The sequence below is a fragment of the Panicum virgatum genome, chromosome 9K, assembly GCF_016808335.1.
Source record: "Panicum virgatum strain AP13 chromosome 9K, P.virgatum_v5, whole genome shotgun sequence".
Taxonomy (NCBI): Eukaryota; Viridiplantae; Streptophyta; class Magnoliopsida; order Poales; family Poaceae; genus Panicum; species Panicum virgatum.
The window spans coordinates 63,081,545-63,102,031 of NC_053144.1; the positions used below are offsets into that span (position 1 = coordinate 63,081,545).

Below are 20,487 nucleotides of genomic sequence, written 5' to 3' on the forward strand. Positions count from 1 at the left end.
TGCTGTAATTTTTTATATATATTTTTCTGTAATTAATTATAGATACAGTTTCCGTTGTCTAATTATGGTGAATTTTTTATGGTGGGCTAATCATTATATGGTGGAGCTGTAGTAAAAATTTTATGATTATAGGATCATGTATGACTGAGATATAGGTTTATCTAAGTTTATCCATATATTCGTCTAAATTTATCTAAGTTTATATAGATAAATCTATATCTCAGTCATACATGATCCCATAATTATAATATTTTTACTACAGCTCCACCATATAATGATTATCCCACCATAAATTTTTTACCATAATTAGACAACAGAAACTGTATCTATAAATTAATTATAGAAAAGTATATATATAATTACAACAAAAAATTTATTCTAAAGTATACCATATAATATATTCACTGCGTAGATCTACTCATGTGGAGTCTAACAAAATTGGATTTTCTATTTTATGATTTTTTTGTGATTTAATATGATTTTTCAAATATTCAGTCAAAATAAATATAAAAGAAAAAAGAAAACCGATGCCACGTTACCCTGAAACCGCTCAAAGGAGGTCGCGCAAACGGTTTCGGAAGTCCGAAGAGTCTAAATAATCGGTTTCGTGTTATAGGGAAAAAACAGATTCGGTCCAAAGTTGAGAGAGGCAGAAATGATTTTTTCCTGACAGAAATACGATCCGGGCTATAGAATTCTCAGCCCACTATCCAGATGGGCCGGGACCTGCCAACCTGCCGGCGTGGGCCCAACCCATCGGCGAAACAGGACACAAGAAGAGTGCCGCCGACGCGCAAGCGGCGAGGAAAACAGGACCGAAGAAACGGCCGGTCGCCACCCGCGACCCGGGAGGAGGGCGAGCCCGCCGAGGCGGAAGGCGCCTCGAGATCTCCTCCCCGCGGCTCGCGGGTCAGAAGCAGCAAGTCGCATTTCTAAAGTTCATCGTCGTCCCCGCCTGCAAAAGATCTGGTCTGCCGTGGCATCCTCGTCCACCTAATCTCCTTTCCATTCTCCGGAATCCCAATCCGGCAATTCCCAAATCCGCGCGCCCAGTGAACCCCGTCCGTACCGCGGGTTTGACTCTCGAAGGCGTCCAGATCCGGCGTCCTCCCACCTCCGGCAACCGCCCGCGATAAATCACCCACCGCGCCTCACCCGTGGCGTCCCCACACACCACAGGAAGCGTCTGAAAGGTGAGAGTTTCTTTCATCTGCTTTCCCGGGGGGTTTTGGCCCTTGTTTCTCCTCCAGCGCGGGCAAAGAAGAATCCGATCTTGGGGCGCCGCCCTCGGCGCTTGATGCTCCACTTGGGAGGTTTCTTGCGACGCCTCCATGGGTGTTAGATGGGGTTGATGGAGGTGCCAATCAATAATGCCCGGCGGTGTTCTGGCTGCGCACGAAACTGCCACTGTGCGGAATGGCCGTCGTTGGGACGCTCTCACCTAACAATTGATGTTTTTATTTTCTTCTGTCGATGGCTTTCGTTTAGTTCGCGCAAGGACTTGTTGCGCTAGCATACGAGGCATGCGCCGGCGACTAACTAATTCCATTATTTTTCATGTCTTTTAAGCAGAATTAGAAACGCTTCATGTGACTGATCGGTTGGCAGCTCCGGCTCATGAAGCTCCAGCAGCAAGTTTAGCGAGCACATCGTGTGCTTGCCACTTGTTGATTAGTCATCGTCATCGAGGTGCTGGAGTTGTCACGTTGTGGTAGTTGAGAGGGATCTGTCCAACTTCCAACAGCTGCGAGGAAAGCTTCCTGAGGTATGCTGTACTTATTTTCTTATCACAAAACTAGCACATCGCATTATCAGGACCCATGACCTCGTCTAAGTTGTCCTCCTTGACTTGGACCAAGTGCTTAGGTTGTGCAATATGTTTTTTTTAAAAGGATAGGTTGTGCAATATGTAATATTTCTACCATGTCCTTGTCATGCTAGCAACCTAACATGCTTGCGACGTGCCCCGAGCTTGTTTGACTTCCATGGCTGTCATGGACAAACGCACTGTTGCCCCCACGAGCATATTTGATTGTGCTAGCTGCTAGGTGGTTGTTGCATACTGATCTTCCCTCTTCTCTTGCCACCTCGGGGAGCCTCAACTGGCTTAAAAAGATACATGCTTCATACCTAGATCATTTGGTGTTGAATTTTGCTTATAAGCCATGGCGAATTCCCGGGTTGGACGTTACAAGGTATTTGTTGACCTTTCTTGGATTCTTTAGTTCTTTAGCTGGCATACTTTAGTCATGTTTTGATGCTGTTATGAAGTGTTTCCGATCCTGCTGCCTCATCTTTTGCCTTCGATTTTGTTGTGTGACTTCTTTTAGGTACATATTATCTGCCTTTTGCTTTTGCCTTTTGATGTCTGCTTCATCTTGTTTTGGTTTTTGTTTGAACTTCTTGTGTCTTTACCTCGCTTGCTGGTTTTGTATCACACAGTATGAATTGGGTAACATGTTTGCCACATAAGAAAATTAGGATAGCCTAACACATAAAGGGAGAGTTTTACTTTCTTTCTGTGAAGTTTCTCAATATTCAGTATTTATCAGCATCATTTGATAAACACTGTTTCTTTTGTTCAGAAAATTAGCATTTGCAGCTATAACCTTGAAGTGCATTAGTTTTTTTTATTTGGCATATATGTGTTGGAAGTTGATCCTTGCTGGGAGTGCATGAAAATGTGGTTTGATTTTTGATATGTGATGTCGATGAGCTCTTTATCGCACAAGCTACTGAGTAGTACAACTAAATTTGGTAAACATGAATATATTTGTGCACAGTGCTGTTTGTCTCAACAATTGTTGCTGTATGAAACTTGATTGGAAGGTGCTGATCTGGGGGTAGGGCCGAATTTATGGAGTTATGAAGTGAAGGCTTTGTGTAGGTGCATAGATTTTAGCTGGGTTATCCATTGCTACATTAGTATATTGTCAGATCTCCATAAATTTTGTTTTAAGATCAAATCGTTATCCATCAGTTGTCAACATATAGGCATCACGATTGCACTATGAGAATGACAAGGTTGATTTAAGAACTTTCTGGGTTTGCAAACAATTGAATTATAAGGGTGAAGCTGATTGTAAAGGTGGGCAGACCTATTTAGAGGACAGTAATTTCTGGCCCTCTCTTTTCAGTCTTGTTTTTTAATGGCATGAAACCAAGATATAGTGATTTCTCTGTCTTATGATACAATTGCATATCCTAATGCAATAGAATATGTGAGAGAGATCACTGGCCAGTAGCCCAGAACTGCTAGCATATCATTATCCTAGTGTATATTGATGGTTTCAAGTGCTGTTGATCTGTTCATTCCCCATTTTCAATGTTTGCTGCTTTGTCCCTTGTAGCATCGGAAATCAAATGCAGTTGAAGAATTCAGCGTGTCATAACTAGTGAACTGGGATTTGTACTTGTAATGATCAATAATTGTTCCTTTTCTTGTATCACGTAATATGATACGAACTGGTGATATGGTCTGGAAACTGAACTGTGCCCTCTTATGCTTTTTTTTTTGAAAGCTAGCCCTCTTATGCTTTTGCACCTCACCAAATTCTTCTAGGATGGTTACATACTTTCTTTACATTAATGAAACCTATGCTTAAGATGTTAACTACCTGATGCATTAACTTCAGTGTTTTTCCCCTGAAACATGCATGTTTGTTATAGTTGGTTCATTCTGTAGTACCTGCTCCTTGACTTTGGGCTCATGTATTTCTTCGAAACTCTATTAATTTCAGTTTGCATGCTGCAGATGTCTAATCTCTCAGACCTTTCAAAAGAAGATGCTTCACCAGAGGGTTCAGGTACTATACAGAAAACTGGAGCCTGGAGTAACACATTGAACACTCTTCTGCAGCAAGCCTCAGTCTATGGTGTTGCTGCTGGGTATTGTCTATCAGCATCTCTGCTTTCCATCATCAACAAATGGGCAGTCATGAAATTTCCCTATCCTGGAGCTCTGACAGCTCTGCAGTACTTCACTAGTGTTGCTGGAGTTCTCCTCTGTGGACAGCTAAAGCTCATTGAGCATGATGGCCTCAATTTGAGGACTATGTGGAAGTTCTTACCTGCTGCTGTGATGTTCTATATTTCCATCTTCACAAACAGTGAACTCCTGCTGCATGCCAATGTGGACACTTTCATCGTGTTCCGCTCTGCTGTGCCAATATTTGTTGCCATCGGAGAGACGCTGTATCTTCATCAGCCATGGCCATCGCTGAAGACATGGCTTTCACTTTCCACTATACTTGGCGGAAGTGTAATCTATGTTTTCACAGACAACCAATTCACTGTAACCGCTTACACCTGGGCGGTGGCCTACCTAGCAAGTATGTCCATTGATTTTGTGTACATCAAGCATGTTGTCATGACCATTGGGCTGAACACATGGGGCCTTGTGCTATACAACAACCTTGAGGCTTTGATGCTGTTCCCCCTTGAGCTCCTTATAATGGGAGAGTTTGATCAGATGAAGGTTGACAGCTCCAAAGTGTCAAATTGGCTTTCATTTGACGTGGTCCTCCCCGTTGCTCTCTCATGCCTATTTGGGCTGTCGATATCCTTCTTCGGGTTCTCCTGCAGACGGGCTATCTCTGCTACTGGGTTCACAGTACTTGGCATAGTGAACAAACTCCTGACTGTGGTGATTAATCTGCTTATCTGGGACAAGCATGCCTCTTTTGTGGGTACCATTGGGCTCCTGATATGCATGTCAGGTGGTGTACTCTACCAGCAATCCACCACAAAACCGAAATCACCAAAGGTTGAGCTGAAGGAAGAGACTGATGAGGAGCAGCAGAAATTGCTGCAGATGCAGGGAGGGCAAGAGAGCAATTCAACTCAAAAGTAAAGCTCCTCATAAACCTGAAGAGAAGTTCACCATTGATGCGGTACCTCCTTCGCAACAGCCTCACCTGAACACTTGGGTACCGGTTAATACTTGGAAACAAACATATGGATGGTAGTCCTGGACTAGGGGCTGCAAAATCTCGAAATGTTTTAGATATTACTCTCTCCATTCATCTATTCAAGGCTCTTTTAGTCTTTCCTCGTTAATCACCATATGTAATTAAGCCTCATTAATCGGTAACTCTCCACGGATCCGTTGTGCACACGCCATTGCCAAAAAAAAGTATGGTAACCATTTGAAAATCGTGCGCCATCATCATCGCCAAAAAATTGACCGCCATGGCAATCGCAAAAAACTCGAGCGCCATCTCCCTGGCCAAAAACTCACGTATGTTTCATCCCCGCCATCACCATTGCCTATAGCTGGAATTCGCATTTTTTTTTGCTGCCCCCGCCAACTCCTGTTTGAATCGCCAAAAATTTCCAGCGGCGCCTCCTTGTTGCGCTCTGTTCTCTTTTCCCCTCTCTCTCCAAGCTCTGTCTACGTAAAGCGGCATAGAGTACATGAAGAGCTGCTTGCCGACGTGCTGCGCATCTCCTGCATCCTTCATCTACGCAGCTAATTGGTAGATGACCGATGGGAAGGAAAGAAGGAAAGAGGAGCGCTGTAGGCGACAGGGGGTGTATGTGAATAAAAGAGAAGCCTCGTTTAACTCTCGAGGCGAGGCATGGGACGTTATAATTGCCAAACCGATCAAGGAAGCGTTTAGCGCCTTAATCACCCGTGGAAAACCAAAATAGGCCTTGCAAAGTTGATTTTTGTGACAGCCCGTGGCCAGTTGGGCCGGGCTGAATTCGAGTTACTGTAGCATAGCTACTGTAGCGCGAAAAATACTGTAGCTCCGGCACAGTATTCCCAATTTAGTCTCGGACCGACTTAAATAGCCGGTCGCGGGAAGGTAAATAATTCCGGCTGCAGCTTTTTGCGCGAAGCGAGGACGAAAGCGTAAGAGAGTTATTTAGCAGGTGTGGTTTACTCAAAATGTAGAATGTAGAGTAGATGTTAGCCGTTATCCCGGGTCGGGTCGTTATAATTTTTTTAAAAAAAATTAATGGGCCTTAGACAATGAATGGAGGGAGTAGAAGCCATGGAGGCGATCGAACTATCATCATGCAATTATTTCTTACTGTATTGCCGTTTTCATTTGTAACACAAGATGTCAAGATTGTTATGGTAGGGTACCTGGGACTTGTCAAATGTACCTATCCGCATTGAATACGTCGTATATGAAAGCATCTATCTCATACATTTTGTCGGTGACGGTATGGTATGTGTTTATTTATTTCTCTGCTGAATTTGCCAATTTGTTCTGTAATGGTGATGGAACCATCAGTCTCCCTCTTATGCTGAAAGAAAAGCTTTCATGTGCCCAATGTACGAACTGTAAAGTATGATCCTGGAAGTCAGAAGCAGATGCTTACTTTGCTTGCTTGGTCACCGGCGCAAGCATTGCACGAGCCATAACTAAATCAACTACTGGTTTGGGTTTTCAGTTGGTTGTAAATCTTAAATGTAGTCAAAAGTACTAGGGTTTATACTTTATTGTTGTACTAGCGGATTGTTGTGCAAAATCCGAGTATAATGGCATGCTAAGGTACAGTCGTACAGAGGAAATATCTCCGCGGCAAGGGACATTCTGGCTGTTTATCTTTGTTCATGGTGTTGATAATTTCTGGTTATCAAAAAACATCTGTATCTTTTTTATAATTTTCTCATTTGCAGGAAACGACCTCTTGGCATCTGGCGAGTTCTTTCTTTTTAAACACAAAAGTATTTGGCAGGTTCTTTGTTGTGTCGCATTAGGGAAAATTCAGATTTAGACCTTGTTTAGTTCCACGTAAAAAAACTTTACGCATCAATCACATCAATATTTTTACACATACATGACATATTAAATGTAGACGAAAAAAATCGATTTTCACAGATTACTTGTAAATTGCGAGATGAATCTTTTGAGCCTAATTAATCGGTCGTTAGACAATAAATTACTACAATAAACATGTGGTAATGACATATTAATTAGTCTTAATAAATTCATCTCGTAGTTTACAGACGAGTTCTGTAATTAGTTTTGTGATTAGTCGATGTTTAATACCTCAAATATTTCGCAAAAAAAAATAATACCTCAAATATGAAAAGATTCTATTTCAAAAACTTTATCCAGGCAGGTATATAATAAGGAAGGAAGAAGAAACGAATAAAACATTATTTCCATTTTAAAAAAGAGAAGAAACAGAAAACTAATTTTGCTTGTCCTTTATTCCTTCCCTAGGGCTGAAGGGAAATCCTGACCGTCCGATCCATTCGTCGCGGCTCACCCCGTCATTGTTCTCTCCGTTCTGAAATCTAAACCCAAAGACAGTCTCTCTCGCACGCACCCGGCACCCGTCCTTGCTCCCTCCCCCCGACCTTCCTCCTCGCCGAATGGCACACCGCGAAACCACAATCTCGCAATCCGAACCAACCCCAGCGACCTAGCGCCGCCGCCGCTCGATCCCGCCTCGCCGTGGCGGCGCCCCTGGAGGATCGCAGCCCATCGCGCGCTGCGGGGGGATTCTGCTCCAATCCGAATCCTAGCCTCCCGCGGGACGCCGCGGCTCTAGTCTCCGGACTCTTAGGAGGTAATTGTGGAACCCCTGTTGTTCTTGGCGGTCATGCTTCGTGGTGCTGTTTCTCCGGTTGGTGTGAGCTTTGTCAGGTTTGATCTAGGGTTTGGATTTTTGGGGGTGATTTTAGTGAGTTAATCGCGTTATCGGATGTCTGCGTGGTTTCGTTTGGTTTCGGTTGCGCACTGACTGTTGACCAGGTCTGATAAGGAATTTGAACTTTGCAGGAGGTTTCGAGGGTTGGTCTCCGAGATAGAGATGTACGGGCAGGGACGGAACTTTAATCCACACTATCGCCATGGCGCGCCGCCGCCCCAGCACCAACCTGGGGTAATTGGGTCCTTCCCTCAAAAGCATGCCCCTCCACCAGCACCGTACCCACAGCACCCAGGAATGCGGCCTCCACCTGCGTCATACCAGCACTGCGTACCTCCGCCTCAGAACCAGCCATACCCTTTTGCCCAGCAGCAGAGAGGTTATGCGCCGATGCCAATGCCTCCGCAGCAGAGAGGTTATGCGCCGATGCCAATGCCAGGGCCGCCGCCGCCAGCACCACAACAAGCTATCTATCAGGCCCGCCCACAGTATCCCATGCCAGGGACCCTTCCTCCACCACCGCCTCGGCCGCCCAACTTTGCTCCAGAGAATGTGCTGCCTCCATCTGGCCCGCCACCTCCACCTCCTCCGCCACCCTCGTCTCCTCCCCCTCCTGTGCCGCTCGCACCTCACAGTGCTGCAGTCACACAGTCATGGAATGCAGAGGCAGAAGGAAAAGAAGGCGGTGATGGTGTACATGATTCTAAAACTCTGAAAGAAGCTACTCAGCTAATTGTGTCTGATGACTCAGATATGGATATGGATGGTTAGGACTCCCTTTTCCCTCCTACCCCATCTCTGTATGGTGACACTTATTCTGTTTGACGTTCACTGCATTCATGCTGCTGCATTTTGTGTTGCAGCAATAAAAAAACGATAATTTAATGATGAAAAACATCTGTGCATGAATATCGTACCTGACTTTGTCATTTCAGCTTAATTTGTCTCTAGACATTTACTTTATCATGACAAATGTCAGGGGATGAGGACTCTCCATCAAGGCAACCTCTTACCCCAGAGAATTCTTCGCCTGTGACTGCCGAAGGTACTGGAGATGTTAATATGTCAAAGTCTGTCAGTGATGTTTCAAGCCTTGGCAAGGATTTGCCACCTGACAGTGGTGAGAATGCTAAAACTGCACTTGTAACCGCGGATGGTGGGAGCCCATTCCGATTAATACAAGGCTATGCCTCCGATGACAGTGCGAATGAGGTTGGTGCTGGTCCTGGTGGTGCCAGCACCAATGTTATATTGGCTGAAGATTCCAAGCACAATCAACCAGATGATAGAAATACTGAAATTAGTTATCAGAAACATGCTAATCCGAAAGGAAATGTGAATGCACATTCTGGCACTGAACATAATGACAAAGCTGGAAAGTATCATCTCAAGGAGGAGAGCAGCCCAGTGAAGCATGGCACGAATGTGCTTGAGCATCTAGCCAAGGAAGATTTAAGTGACAATGAATTTGATGGAGGGCATGGGAGGAGGCAAAGGAAACGAAACCGGAGCAGGTCGCCTCATGTTAGAAGTTGTAGTCCGCTGGGGTCAAACAATGGCAGTCCATCCCAAAGGTATGGGACCTTGTACCTTTCTGTGGACCTTCAATATATGCATCGATTCATCTGCGTAGTTGCATTTCTGTTTCTTTAGATTTTTTTTATGACATTCGATATTTATAAATTGCTGTTTTGGAAGTCTAACGATACTAAATTTCTTTCAGTTCCTCACCTGGAAATCAAAGCAGGCCACCATATGCTAAGCGGGTACATCCTGCTGGAGAAAGTAACGATTCAGGAGATAGAATTGCTCAGCAAGAGGGCCTGATATTGATAGAGAAATCAAATAGTTCTTCAAATGATTTAATTGGCAAAGTGGGAGATAATGCTGCAGCTGATGGTGCCCTTGGACATCATTTTCATGGTGACAATTTAACTTCTGAACCTTCACAACCAGTGTCTGCTTCTGCAAATGCATCTGATCCTCATAAGGTGCAAAGACCATGCTGCCCATCGGAGTCTCAAACAGACTTAAATGTGTCTTCATCGTCTGGTGATCAAATTCCTGTGGGCCAATCTATTGCAAGTGCTCCATTTGCCTCCGTACAAACTACCAAGAACTCCATGGCACGTGATCATCCTCACCCTCAGAGTTTGTGCCCTCCTGAACACATTCCATCCTCGAATATGATTCGGCTACCAGGACAACCATTATATACAGCTTCAGAATTCCCTCAAACGCAATTCCAGCATGATGTTATTGCACCAGCAAATGAGTTTATGCAGAACCAGATGAGAAGCTACCCTCCACCAGAGCTGTCTCATCCTAGACCATTGGATTTCCATCATCATACGCTCCCACCAGCAGTTCCTTCTCACCAGCAGCCTTCTGCCATTCCTGTTGAAAATGCTCCAGTACCTCCAAACAAATGGTCAGAGTATTCTGGTGGTGCAGGTCTATCTTACCCATCTCATCAGCCGCCTTATGGCCAGCACCAGCCTCCTGGGAATCTGGATTCAGGAACTAACTTGGTTTATCCTTCTTTCCAGAGATTTCCATCAACACTACCAGGAAGTAGCGATCTTGGTCCTTTAACTGATGTTGGTTTACCTAAATCATCTATCAAACCCCACTACAACCCATTTGCATCTACCTTTGAACAAACAGATCCAAGCCTAGATATTGGTCCTGTTGTAAGCCCAAATGCAGTGGGTTCTATCTCCACAAAAGCAGAACACATGAATGTCCTGTCTCCTTTTGGTCAATCATTTCCTGGATCTAGAACACATGCACATGAAAGTTCTGCAGAAGCTGTGTCCAATAAACAAAAGCCATTCCGCCAGGAGTTTTCTTCTGCTGCTCCGTATGATCCATTGCTTGACAGTATTGAGCCGTCAAGCAGTTCAATCAACAAAGTAGATCCTGGTAAAGATAAAAAGCGGAGTGCTGCTGATAGTCGTGATGTGTCAAAACTTATGAACATAGAAGTGGATAGTGAAAACATGCATGAACTGGGGGTTGTTGCCGAGTCAGAAGTTGAGGGACTTGGAGAGGTGGCAGCAGATACCGAAGCAGGTATGGTGGAGAATGCAAGTCCTGAATTCTTGGGTGCTAAAGACTGGAACTCAGATATCCCTGGTGATATTGATGATGACCAAACAATGGACAAAAATAAGAAGATTAAGGATTCCAGATCAATGAAGCTTTTTAAGATTGCTATTGCAGATTTTGTTAAGGAGGTTCTTAAGCCATCATGGAGGCAGGGAAACATGAGCAAAGAGGCTTTCAAAACTATTGTCAGGAAAACAGTTGATAAGGTTTCTAATTCAGTCCCTAGCAGTCATATTCCAAAGACACCTGCCAAGATTAAACATTATGTACAATCCTCTCAAAGGAAGGTGACCAAATTAGTAATGGTATGTCTATTATCAGCTGTCTAGCATATTGGTTATTTGTGTATTTATTATGCTCATATGTTTGTAGCATTCTGTGAGAATATACACTATGCAGTAGTTCATGGCATATGATTTCATTAGCAACTGAACATTGTGGAGAAGTGGAAATTATGACATGCCCTTGACACTGAGAAACACTAGTTGCAGTTTAGTTGGTGTCACACTTTTGAGTTCCTACTCTTATGTCCTGAATTCTTTATTATGTTGTCATCCAGCCATTTGGTAATTGTTTGTTTGAGTTTGGCAACATAACTTTATATGTGAAAGCTCCATTCTGATAATATCACTTAAATGAGCATATTGTCTATATTTATGTTGTCTGATCATCGTCTAGCCATTATTTGTTTCATCGTAGTGCAGATTTCATATCCAGGGGTACAGGCGCCCCCATTAGTAATTTTGCCATGTTTCAATGCTTCAAAAAATTGCCACACAATCATGTATGTAGTAACATAAAGTTAAGTATATCTGCAAAAAAGAACAGTTTCAAATTCTTCCTAGATGTCGAGAAATGAATAAACAAGCAGTCAATCTGGCATCATTCAATATCAAAGGTGAATTCGAAATTGAATTTTGCAGGTTTATTAACTTTGTTACCTACATGATGTTTTTGATGATTTCTTGAAACATCACAACATGTTGTGTCAACTGTAATTTGGTTAAAGAGGGGGTGACTGAACTCCTGGACACAAATAAAATTCCATATTTGCTTCATCACTTGGACTATTGATTAAGTTTCTGCATTCCAACATGGGAATCAAAATCTGTCTGGATCAATAGGTCCCACATAAGGGGACAACATAAATGAGCTATCTTATTCTGTTCTTGCAAGTTTTGAGCTCTCATTCTTTTTCGGGATGACAAAACTTTGTATCACACTGTCTACATAACAAAAAAAAAGATTTGATTCAGAGCCCATATATTTAATATTTCAAACTTAATGGTACTATGTTCTGCTTTAGTTCTTTAGTGTACCATTTTTCTTGTTCAGCACACATTTGTTTTGATGAATATTTGGCTCCACTAACTTGTTTTACTACTTCAATTTCTTCAGGGGTATGTCGACAAGTATGTGAAGCTTAGTTAGATGAGTAAGTGGCACTATGTGCTGAACCGGTCAGAACTGTAAAGATTCCAGAGTCTGTGATGCATACTAAATGAGGCTGCAAATTGGGTAATCTATCTGCATGAAACAGTTATTTTACAGTAAGATATATCGATCTAGTTCCACAGGAAATGCTGTATTTTATTGGAATATCACGTGTCTAGGTTTGCATCCAGTTTTGATAATTTGCAGCCTGATCTCTTGTACCTTGTAAGGCATGCCCTTCCTGTTTTGTTGACCCACTGGTGTGCGCTATTTCCGCAAACAAGCAAGCCTGAGAACTGGATGATTTAACAAACTATTGACTTCTCGCATTCTTTTTCCGCCCTCTTTTCCTCGACCTCGTTCAGGCCCCTTCTACAGTTCCATACTTCCATGGCCGATGGCTCCGCGGCCTCAATTTAGCTCCGGTGGCACAACGTGGCCTTCAATCGCCGCTCGACACTAACCACTACCTAGACTTTGTCAAGCCGGCCTTCGCAGCCATCCTGTGCCAGAGGCTATTGCGATGGATGACGCTCAAACTCCAGCTGACACTAACAGCACTTATTGATTCCAATTCGATGTGGCAAACCGCCAGAAGTAGTGAATTGGTCTCGGTTAGAATAACTAGGCGGCTAGTGATTTCCCAATTCTTTAACATTCGGGCTAGTTTAATCTAGAATTTCTTTTCCCTTTGCCAGATAACTTGGTCTGAATATAGCTGGGCCTGCTAATCTCGTCTCCATGGACGTTTGACGGGCCCCAACAGAGCAAACATAGAAATAACCTCCACGGCACTGGGATTCTGTTGGACCTGAGCATTTCTGGTGGCGGGGACGGTATATTCCATCCCCCGTCGGTTAGGCCGTTAGGGCGTTTCTTATAAAAACACCTGGCTGCTTCTGTCTCGGTTAATCTCAAAAAAAAAAGAGGCTCTGTTGTCGGTTCCCATCCGTCCAAACGCTGGGGTGTGGCCCAGATCCACATACCGCACGGCAAACGGCACCCCCACAGGCGTGACGCTGACGCCGACTCCTCCCCACCTTGCTCTTTCCCCTCCAGCTCCGCTCTCCTCTTGCCGCCACGCCACCCTCCTCCCACTCTCCCAGCCATCGCCCTCCCGCTTGCTGCTGCCGTTCCGCTTCCGCCGCCACCGTCGCCCGCCCACCGAAGCGGCGGCCCGTGCCGCCTCCCGCGCGGTCCCTCCCGCGAGCTCCCCCTATTTCGTGCTCCGGGTGTGGGCAGCTCCTCCCCTTCTCATCTTCCTCTACCGGGGATTTCTATTAGGTTTATTGGTAAGCCCCTGTTCCCTGAGCACGTTGGGTTTCCCTAGCTCTGGACGGCCGATTCCACGCGTTCCCTGTTCATGGACCAGTCGCCACTCGCTAATTCATTTGTTGCTAGTATTAGTAAGGCTCCGTGCATAGCTCGCGTTTATGCGCCTGATTTTGCTGTTTGCGGCGTGCCCGCATATGCCCCTTGTTTCTGTAGTTCGATCGATCGATTCTAGGAAGGAAATCTATTTTTGCTTAGCAGGTAGTGTGCATTTAATGCTTACTTGATTGATTCGTGACTTTGCCTTCGTCCTGTGCTTTCCAGCTGAGTTGCGTGGTGGCAATGTGCTAGGATAGCAAATTTGGGTGGCAGAGCAACCAGTGGTTCATTACTCTACCTGACATACACTCACACACGCCATGTCAACAAGGACGAGAAGGCATTTCGCGATATTCACCACCGCAAGTCTCCCATGGATGACGGGAACAGCCATCAATCCTTTGTTCCGAGCTGCATACCTCGCAAAGGATGGTGATAAGGATGTCACGTTGGTAATCCCCTGGCTTTGTCTAAGGGACCAAGAGTTAGTTTATCCTAACAAGATTGTATTTGACTCGCCTCTGGAGCATGAGAGCTATGTTCGTCACTGGATTGAGGAGAGGGTTGACTTTAGGCCATCCTTCAGCATCAAATTTTACCCTGGGAAGGTATAATAATTCTACACCCTGTAATTTCTATGTGAAACTGAGAGGATATTGTCCCAAATTAGTGCCTAGAATTATCCTTTGTACTCTTATGTGTGCCTAGAATAGCCGTGTCTACTCTTTTATGCCACATTGCATTTGTAAGTCTACGGAAACCTGAGTGAAGCTCCTTCGAACTGACCATTTCGTTCAGTGTGACTATGTGATCCATGTGGTTACCTAGTTAGTTCGATTTTTTCACTAGAACAGTCCTTTCCTGAAGCTATCCTAAGTGGGCTCAGTGTCTGGTGAATATAGAACTTGCTGCTTTTAGCTCTCATCCAACAATATTCCTATTTTGCATCTTGTTTTATAGAGTCTCGTTTGTGGGTATTTAAGAGAACTTCACCCCTTTTTCTATAATGCAGTTTTCTACAGAAATGAGAAGCATTCTCCCAGTTGGAGATATTACAGAATGCATTCCAGATGAACTGGCTGACATTGCTGTATTGGAAGAGCCTGAGCATCTAAATTGGTACCACCATGGGCAAAGATGGAAAAATAAGTTCCAGCGAGTGATAGGAATTGTTCACACAAATTATCTAGCATATGTAAGGAGAGAAAAGAATGGACAAGTGATTGCTTGTTTCCTCAAGTATGCCAACACCTGGGTAACTCGAATATATTGCCACAAGGTAATAGGTTGAGTTTGCAGATATGCATATCTAGAGTAAATCCTTTGTTTTAATAGCATTACTTTCGCTCATATCTAGTAAATCTAGTTACTTCTGCCCATGATGTTGCACTTTTTTATTCACATACATCAACAATCTACAACACAGTGTTTTGTGATAAATAGACAGATGTCACTAAGCGTGTGTGCTTGCTATTCATAATTATGCATGCATGCCAGTATCTGCTTCAGATATAATACCAATATTTTTTAGCTATAACCTGGTTTATCTCCTGGTTTGATGCAGTGAATATAGTAGGGACTTTTTCCTTAAAAAAATATGCTTATCTTGAACTTATAGTCAAGAGAAGTGAATAAAAAAGGCTGCTTAGGCTAGGCTAGGCAAGAGTATGGGTTTGTACACATGTTTTTAAATTTCAATCATAGTGTACAAATGCTATGTGCTAGGAATAGGCATGCTTTCTTATTAAGGCCCCGTTTAGTTCGCGAAAATATTTGGGGTTTGACACTGTAGCACTTTTGTTGTTATTTGACAATTAATGCTCAATTATTAACTAATTAGGCTTAAAAGATTCGTCTCGTGATAATCAGTTAGATTGTCTAATTAGTTATTTTTTTCAACTACATTTAATGCTTTATGCATGTGTCCAAAAATTCGATGTGACGGGTACTGTAGAAATTTTTTTGAGAACTAAACGGGGCCCTAATTAACTTTACTTATTTTGGAAGAGCAATGTAGATGTTTATGTATGCGCAACTATCACATTCCACTAGAGTTGCATGCTAGTAGTGGTACCCAGTTATGGTTGCATATTGTTTATTGAAACTTGTACTTTCTGGTATTTCTGTGGCATGATATCTTCATACTGGTGTAAGAGTAAAGTAAAAAAAAAGAATTGGAGAAATATGTCACTTATGTACCTTCAACTTGCCTCGTATAAATGCATTTGCTGGTTTTCTTTCTACTGCCTCTCTATAAACTAGATTTTGAAAATTGAATAGTTGAATTATCCTGCCCTGTTTGGCTGAGGTATATACTAACTTTTCCTGAACTTGGTGCAGATTATCAGATTGTCTGGTGCCACTCAAGATCTGCCAAGGTCTGTTATATGCAACGTCCATGGTGTTAATCCAAAATTTCTTGAGGTAGGCAAACTAAAGTTGAGGCAGCTGCAGAGTGGGGAGAAAGCCTTCAGTAAAGGGGCATACTACATTGGGAAGATGGTATGGAGTAAGGGATACAGGGAGCTTCTTGACCTGCTGTTCAAATATCAGAGCAAGTTAGCTGGTCTTGAAGTGGACTTATATGGCAGCGGAGAAGATTCTGATGAAGTCCGTGAATCTGCCAAACGTTTAAGTTTGGCTGTCAATGTTCATCCTGGTCGTGATCATGCAGATCCCTTGTTCCATGAGTGAGTTTCTTATTTAATAAATTCATTCCATCATATTTCAGTATACAGTCATACAAGTTCAACATACCAAACACATCTCACTGTTTAAAAGTTGAGTTTGAATGCAAATTTGGTATGTATTATCTTCCATTGTCAAGACAGTAAAAGCAATTTCTTCATCAGCCTTTTTTGTCAATATTATTAGATAGTATATGATTGTGATCTGATTGAACTGAAACACAATTACACAACGTTAACTAAAGGAGGTTGGGGAAGTAGCAGTAATGTTAGATCACTTGGGAGTTTCATAATAAGATTTTGCATTTGTGCTAAAAGTCTGAAATACTTGATTCGACAACAGGTATAAAGTATTCATCAACCCCAGCACCACAGATGTGGTCTGTACGACCACTGCTGAAGCCTTGGCAATGGGAAAGATCGTCATATGTGCCAATCACCCGTCGAATGAGTTCTTCAAGCAATTCCCCAACTGCCGTATCTATAATAGTGAAGAAGAATTTGTACAGCTAACACTGAATGCTCTATCTGAACAGCCTGCTCCATTGACAGACATGCAGAGGTATGGGCTGTCATGGGAGGCAGCGACTGAGAGGTTCATTGAGGCCGCTGATATAAATCCTCATGCGCCAGAGTCCAGGGCCCATCAAACCTCCAGGGCTTCGTTGCCTGCTTTTCTAAGAACTCGTAGACTGAAGCAAAACTTGGAGGACGCGTCAGTTTACCTGCACCAAGCGCTCTCAGGTCTGGAAGTCACCCGGTGTGCATTTGGTGCTGTTCCAAAGACGCTGCAGCCTGATGAGCAGCTGCGCAAGGATCTTGATTTGGCACCTCCGCCAAAGAGGAAAAAACTGAAATTTAAGCTGATGACGTAACGTTTGCAACTTCTTTCTACTTCACGTTTGCAGTGGTTTTCTTCATGTACAGCATTAGTGGACATTTTCTTTTCTTCTAAAATTTGACATTACCAGAACAATCCGGAGGGGTCCTGAACTCTTGTGGAGGTTTAGTGCTTATTTTCGCTGCTTACTGGGATGCATCATGCATCAACCAGACTATATTGTACTAAATTGTCCTGGTAGCTTAGAGGGGAGAAGAACCCACTGAAGTACTGAACAGTGCTGTAATTCTGTGAATTGATTGATGGATCGTAAATTTGTAATGAACTGTGAAGCCTGATGCACTCGCTCTCCCAGCGCGTGCGCGTGTGCCGCCCGTATGGTCATAAAGCGCCCCGATCACTCCATTTTCAACGCCCGTATTTAGGTATTTTTATGGTAGCTGATGACTCGATCATTCGGGGTCTTGTCAGCATAAGAATCGAGTGATCAGCCTTTCCATGTGCCGTCCTGGATCAAAAACGTAGGAGTGCCGACTGAGCAAGGCCATCGCATATAATTAAGGTAACCACCCTCATGAGCTCCATGGCAGATCCACAAGCAAGCCACGCATTAATGAAAGCTTAAACTAAGACCAGACTCCATTAACTAGCAAGCCCCGCTTGTCTTCTCCCGAAAGCAACCAGTGCCAGCCTACAGACCACCTGGTTAATTAGGCACTGTCGCCATCCATCGATGACGTGGAGACAGCTACCTCTCGGTTTCGTTCGTCTCTTCCTCCCATCCCGCGCGATCCTCACCGTCCGTCCACTCACCAGTCACCACCCCGCGCGCTCGAACGGGGGCGGCGCAGCCCAGGCCACCCCCGCCCACCGCTTTTGCCAAACAGCCACGGCCCGCGCGGGAGACGCCCGCCGTATCTTTTTTTTTTTGAAGTAAAAACGCCCGCCGTATCTCCCGTGCCGGATCCTGCTGTCTGCCCCCGCGGGCCCCACCGCGCACCCCGTCGCTGCGGCGCGGTACGTGTCCCTTGCCCCCGCCGCGCGCCTGACGTCACCGCGGCCGAGCGACGCGACGGCCGCCTCCACTCCACCGCGCGCGCGCCTCGTACGGCCAAGGGCGCTGACGCGGCAGAGCCCGCGGGCGGGCGACACGTGTTCGCGGCCGGCGGCCCATGTGGGCAAGTTGGGCCACTTGACGGTGGGGGCGGCCCCCACCTTTCGCACTGGCGCTCTGCGCGCGGACGTGTCGCGGTCGGCGGGCCGCAAACACGTGGCGCGCGAGCGTCCCGCGCGGGGAAGAGGAGGGGGCGTGGCACGCTCGGCCTGCGCGCGGACTTTTTTCGCTTTGGCTGGACTGCTCTGGGGTGGGCTGCTACTGATGCCGTGGGGTACACCTCCGTGGGGTCGGCCTGTCGGCGAGGGGGGCTGGACTGCAGATAAGTATGGTGACAGGGGCGGTGGTACCTGAAAAGTGACCGGGCAAGTTGGGTGCTGTCGTCCCCACGTGGCAGGAGGTGGCTCCACCTGCCCTTTTCGCTCCTAATCGTCGCCAATCTTCCCGCGCCTCGGCCGAGCCGAGCTCGCGGCTCCGGAGCCGGCTCCGCGATGTTATTCTTTTCCTCCTGAAATCTATTTAACTGCCTTATTTAACCACAAGGGGAAAAAGTTGTAAGAAACGAACAGAAGAAGATAAGTATGGTTTAACTGCCTAATTAACAGTACTAGCAAGCTTTGGATCCTTCCCGTCTTCTTTTGGAACGCAACTTATTTTTCTCACGTCTAGAGAAATTTATTTATTCTCATGTAAAATTCTTGCTCGAGCATTAATTTTAATAGGGAAATATTTTTAAAATAAAATCATAAAAATAAGATAAGATACTACTAACATGTAAACAACAATAATATAAATAGAAATTGCAACCGTAGAACTATAGTTAAAGTTAATCGCAAATGGAAATTGTATAATAGTTGGTAGAAATTTTGCCAAGCAGTAACTATGAACCTCACTATTTTCACCCATGTGTTCCACATAGGTGACTTCTCCCCTTCAACATACTAACTGTGGTAATGCGATGCAATAGAGGCAACACCCACAACACCTGACGCAAGATATGGCGCAATACTGGCGAATGCCCACGACATCTGCGTAGAATGATGCACAATAGCAGAAAAATGGCCGCGGTACATGGCGTGCTATGTGGAGCAATAGCGGTTAACGGGCCGCGGCCCCTAACGCGCAATACGGCATAATAATGACCAAAATGTCGTGGTGCACGATACGATGCAATACGCTATAACGCTCGTAACATCTGTTGAGCAACGTGGTCTGCTTGGGACTCTAGGTGCTAGTGACACATAACTGTGCGGTCCCACATTGGAACTTTTTCTTTTCTATAAATTCTTCTTCCACTGGCCTTCTTCTCTCATCAGTCTTCTTCCTTTTCTAGCTCTATAGCAGATCTGATATAGCTACCACTTCAATTTGATGAAGTGGGTAGCTCTCCTAGTTCTCTATTCTTGTCGGTCACTGATAGTCTTCTTAGTTGACGGTGGCGCATCGACAACCATCAACCTTACTTTCCTCATCCGATTTCCGAGTCCAAAGTGTCCATGAGTCATAAATTTCAAACTCTTAGCTCTATTTTCTAGGGGCGGATCTAGCACCGGATCAGTCGGGGCTCGAGCCCCTCCTATCTATGCTAGAAGCATGAAGTCCCTCCTAAACCCATTCTATAAATTTATAGCCATTGAAATTTGAAAGAAATAGCTATAGGTAGAAGATGGAGTGAATAAGCCTCTTCTAATATTTTTTCAGATCCGTCACTGCTACTTCCTAATTTGTGACCTTAATCGGCTTCTGAAACCCGATGTTATCGGGATGTTCTAGGCGATAAAAAATCTCACCAGAGCCGACGAAGATGATTAAGGAGAGAGAGAAAGGTATGATACAGTGGTGGGATACTTAGGTAGATTATGGCTTCTCCAAAAAAGAAGAGGAAAAAAATTGGCCATGAGACGGCAGTAGGAGGATTTCGTGATTCTGGGTACTTTTGGATTCGGACGTCGCTGAGCCGGTCAGCTCCGCCCACCCGCGACTCAGCTCCGCACGTACACCCCACGGGCTCAGCTCCTTGCGAGGCTGGCGAGCCCCACGCACCCCGCTCGGCTCCCGCCGCGGCTGCGCGGTGGTGCGCGCGCTCGCACCACGCGTCGCGCCGGAGGCAGCAGGCCTGCGCGTCTCCGCCATCCCCAGCGGAAGCGCATGCCTCAAAAGCGAAATGGTTATTTTGATTCATACTATTATAATTTTTAAAACTTGAAAAAACACTATTACAATTCGTGTATTTTGAAATATATCATTACAATTTTTCGCTTCCCACAAAAATACCACTAAATACGTATGAAAATGACTTGGGCCCAGCTGCACGC

At 44.7% G+C, this 20,487-nt stretch overlaps 3 protein-coding genes across 8 annotated transcripts; all 3 read left to right on the plus strand.

Moving 5' to 3' along the window:
* The first annotated feature begins 792 nt into the window (after window positions 1-792).
* LOC120646864 (GDP-mannose transporter GONST3-like) lies at window positions 793-5,116 on the plus strand. Of its 3 annotated transcripts, none has more exons than XM_039923362.1 (3): window positions 793-1,193; window positions 1,573-1,765; window positions 3,755-5,116. In XM_039923362.1, exon 3 carries the CDS (start codon window positions 3,755-3,757, stop codon window positions 4,850-4,852), a length of 1,098 nt encoding a protein of 365 aa, XP_039779296.1. In that variant the 5' UTR covers window positions 793-1,193; window positions 1,573-1,765; the 3' UTR covers window positions 4,853-5,116. The 3 variants fall into 3 exon arrangements, with proteins under 3 accessions (XP_039779296.1, XP_039779297.1, XP_039779295.1); XM_039923363.1 differs by having other exon boundaries at window positions 1,579-1,765; XM_039923361.1 differs by lacking the exons at window positions 793-1,193; window positions 1,573-1,765 and adding an exon at window positions 1,847-2,195.
* Window positions 5,117-7,255: 2,139 nt separating this feature from the next.
* LOC120646865 (trithorax group protein osa-like) lies at window positions 7,256-12,472 on the plus strand. Its single transcript, XM_039923364.1, has 5 exons — window positions 7,256-7,533; window positions 7,746-8,380; window positions 8,594-9,188; window positions 9,338-11,030; window positions 12,124-12,472. The coding sequence occupies exons 2-5, from the start codon at window positions 7,777-7,779 to the stop codon at window positions 12,154-12,156; spliced, it is 2,925 nt and encodes a 974-aa protein (XP_039779298.1). The 5' UTR covers window positions 7,256-7,533; window positions 7,746-7,776; the 3' UTR covers window positions 12,157-12,472.
* On the plus strand, window positions 12,124-17,390 carry LOC120646866 (digalactosyldiacylglycerol synthase 2, chloroplastic-like). Of its 4 annotated transcripts, none has more exons than XM_039923367.1 (5): window positions 12,124-12,243; window positions 13,756-14,138; window positions 14,543-14,809; window positions 15,871-16,220; window positions 16,561-17,390. In XM_039923367.1, exons 2-5 carry the CDS (start codon window positions 13,851-13,853, stop codon window positions 17,090-17,092), a joined length of 1,437 nt encoding a protein of 478 aa, XP_039779301.1. In that variant the 5' UTR covers window positions 12,124-12,243; window positions 13,756-13,850; the 3' UTR covers window positions 17,093-17,390. The 4 variants fall into 4 exon arrangements, with proteins under 4 accessions (XP_039779301.1, XP_039779302.1, XP_039779300.1 ...); XM_039923368.1 differs by lacking the exon at window positions 12,124-12,243 and adding an exon at window positions 13,193-13,451; XM_039923366.1 differs by lacking the exon at window positions 12,124-12,243 and adding an exon at window positions 13,215-13,451 and having other exon boundaries at window positions 13,783-14,138.
* Window positions 17,391-20,487: the final 3,097 nt, after the last annotated feature.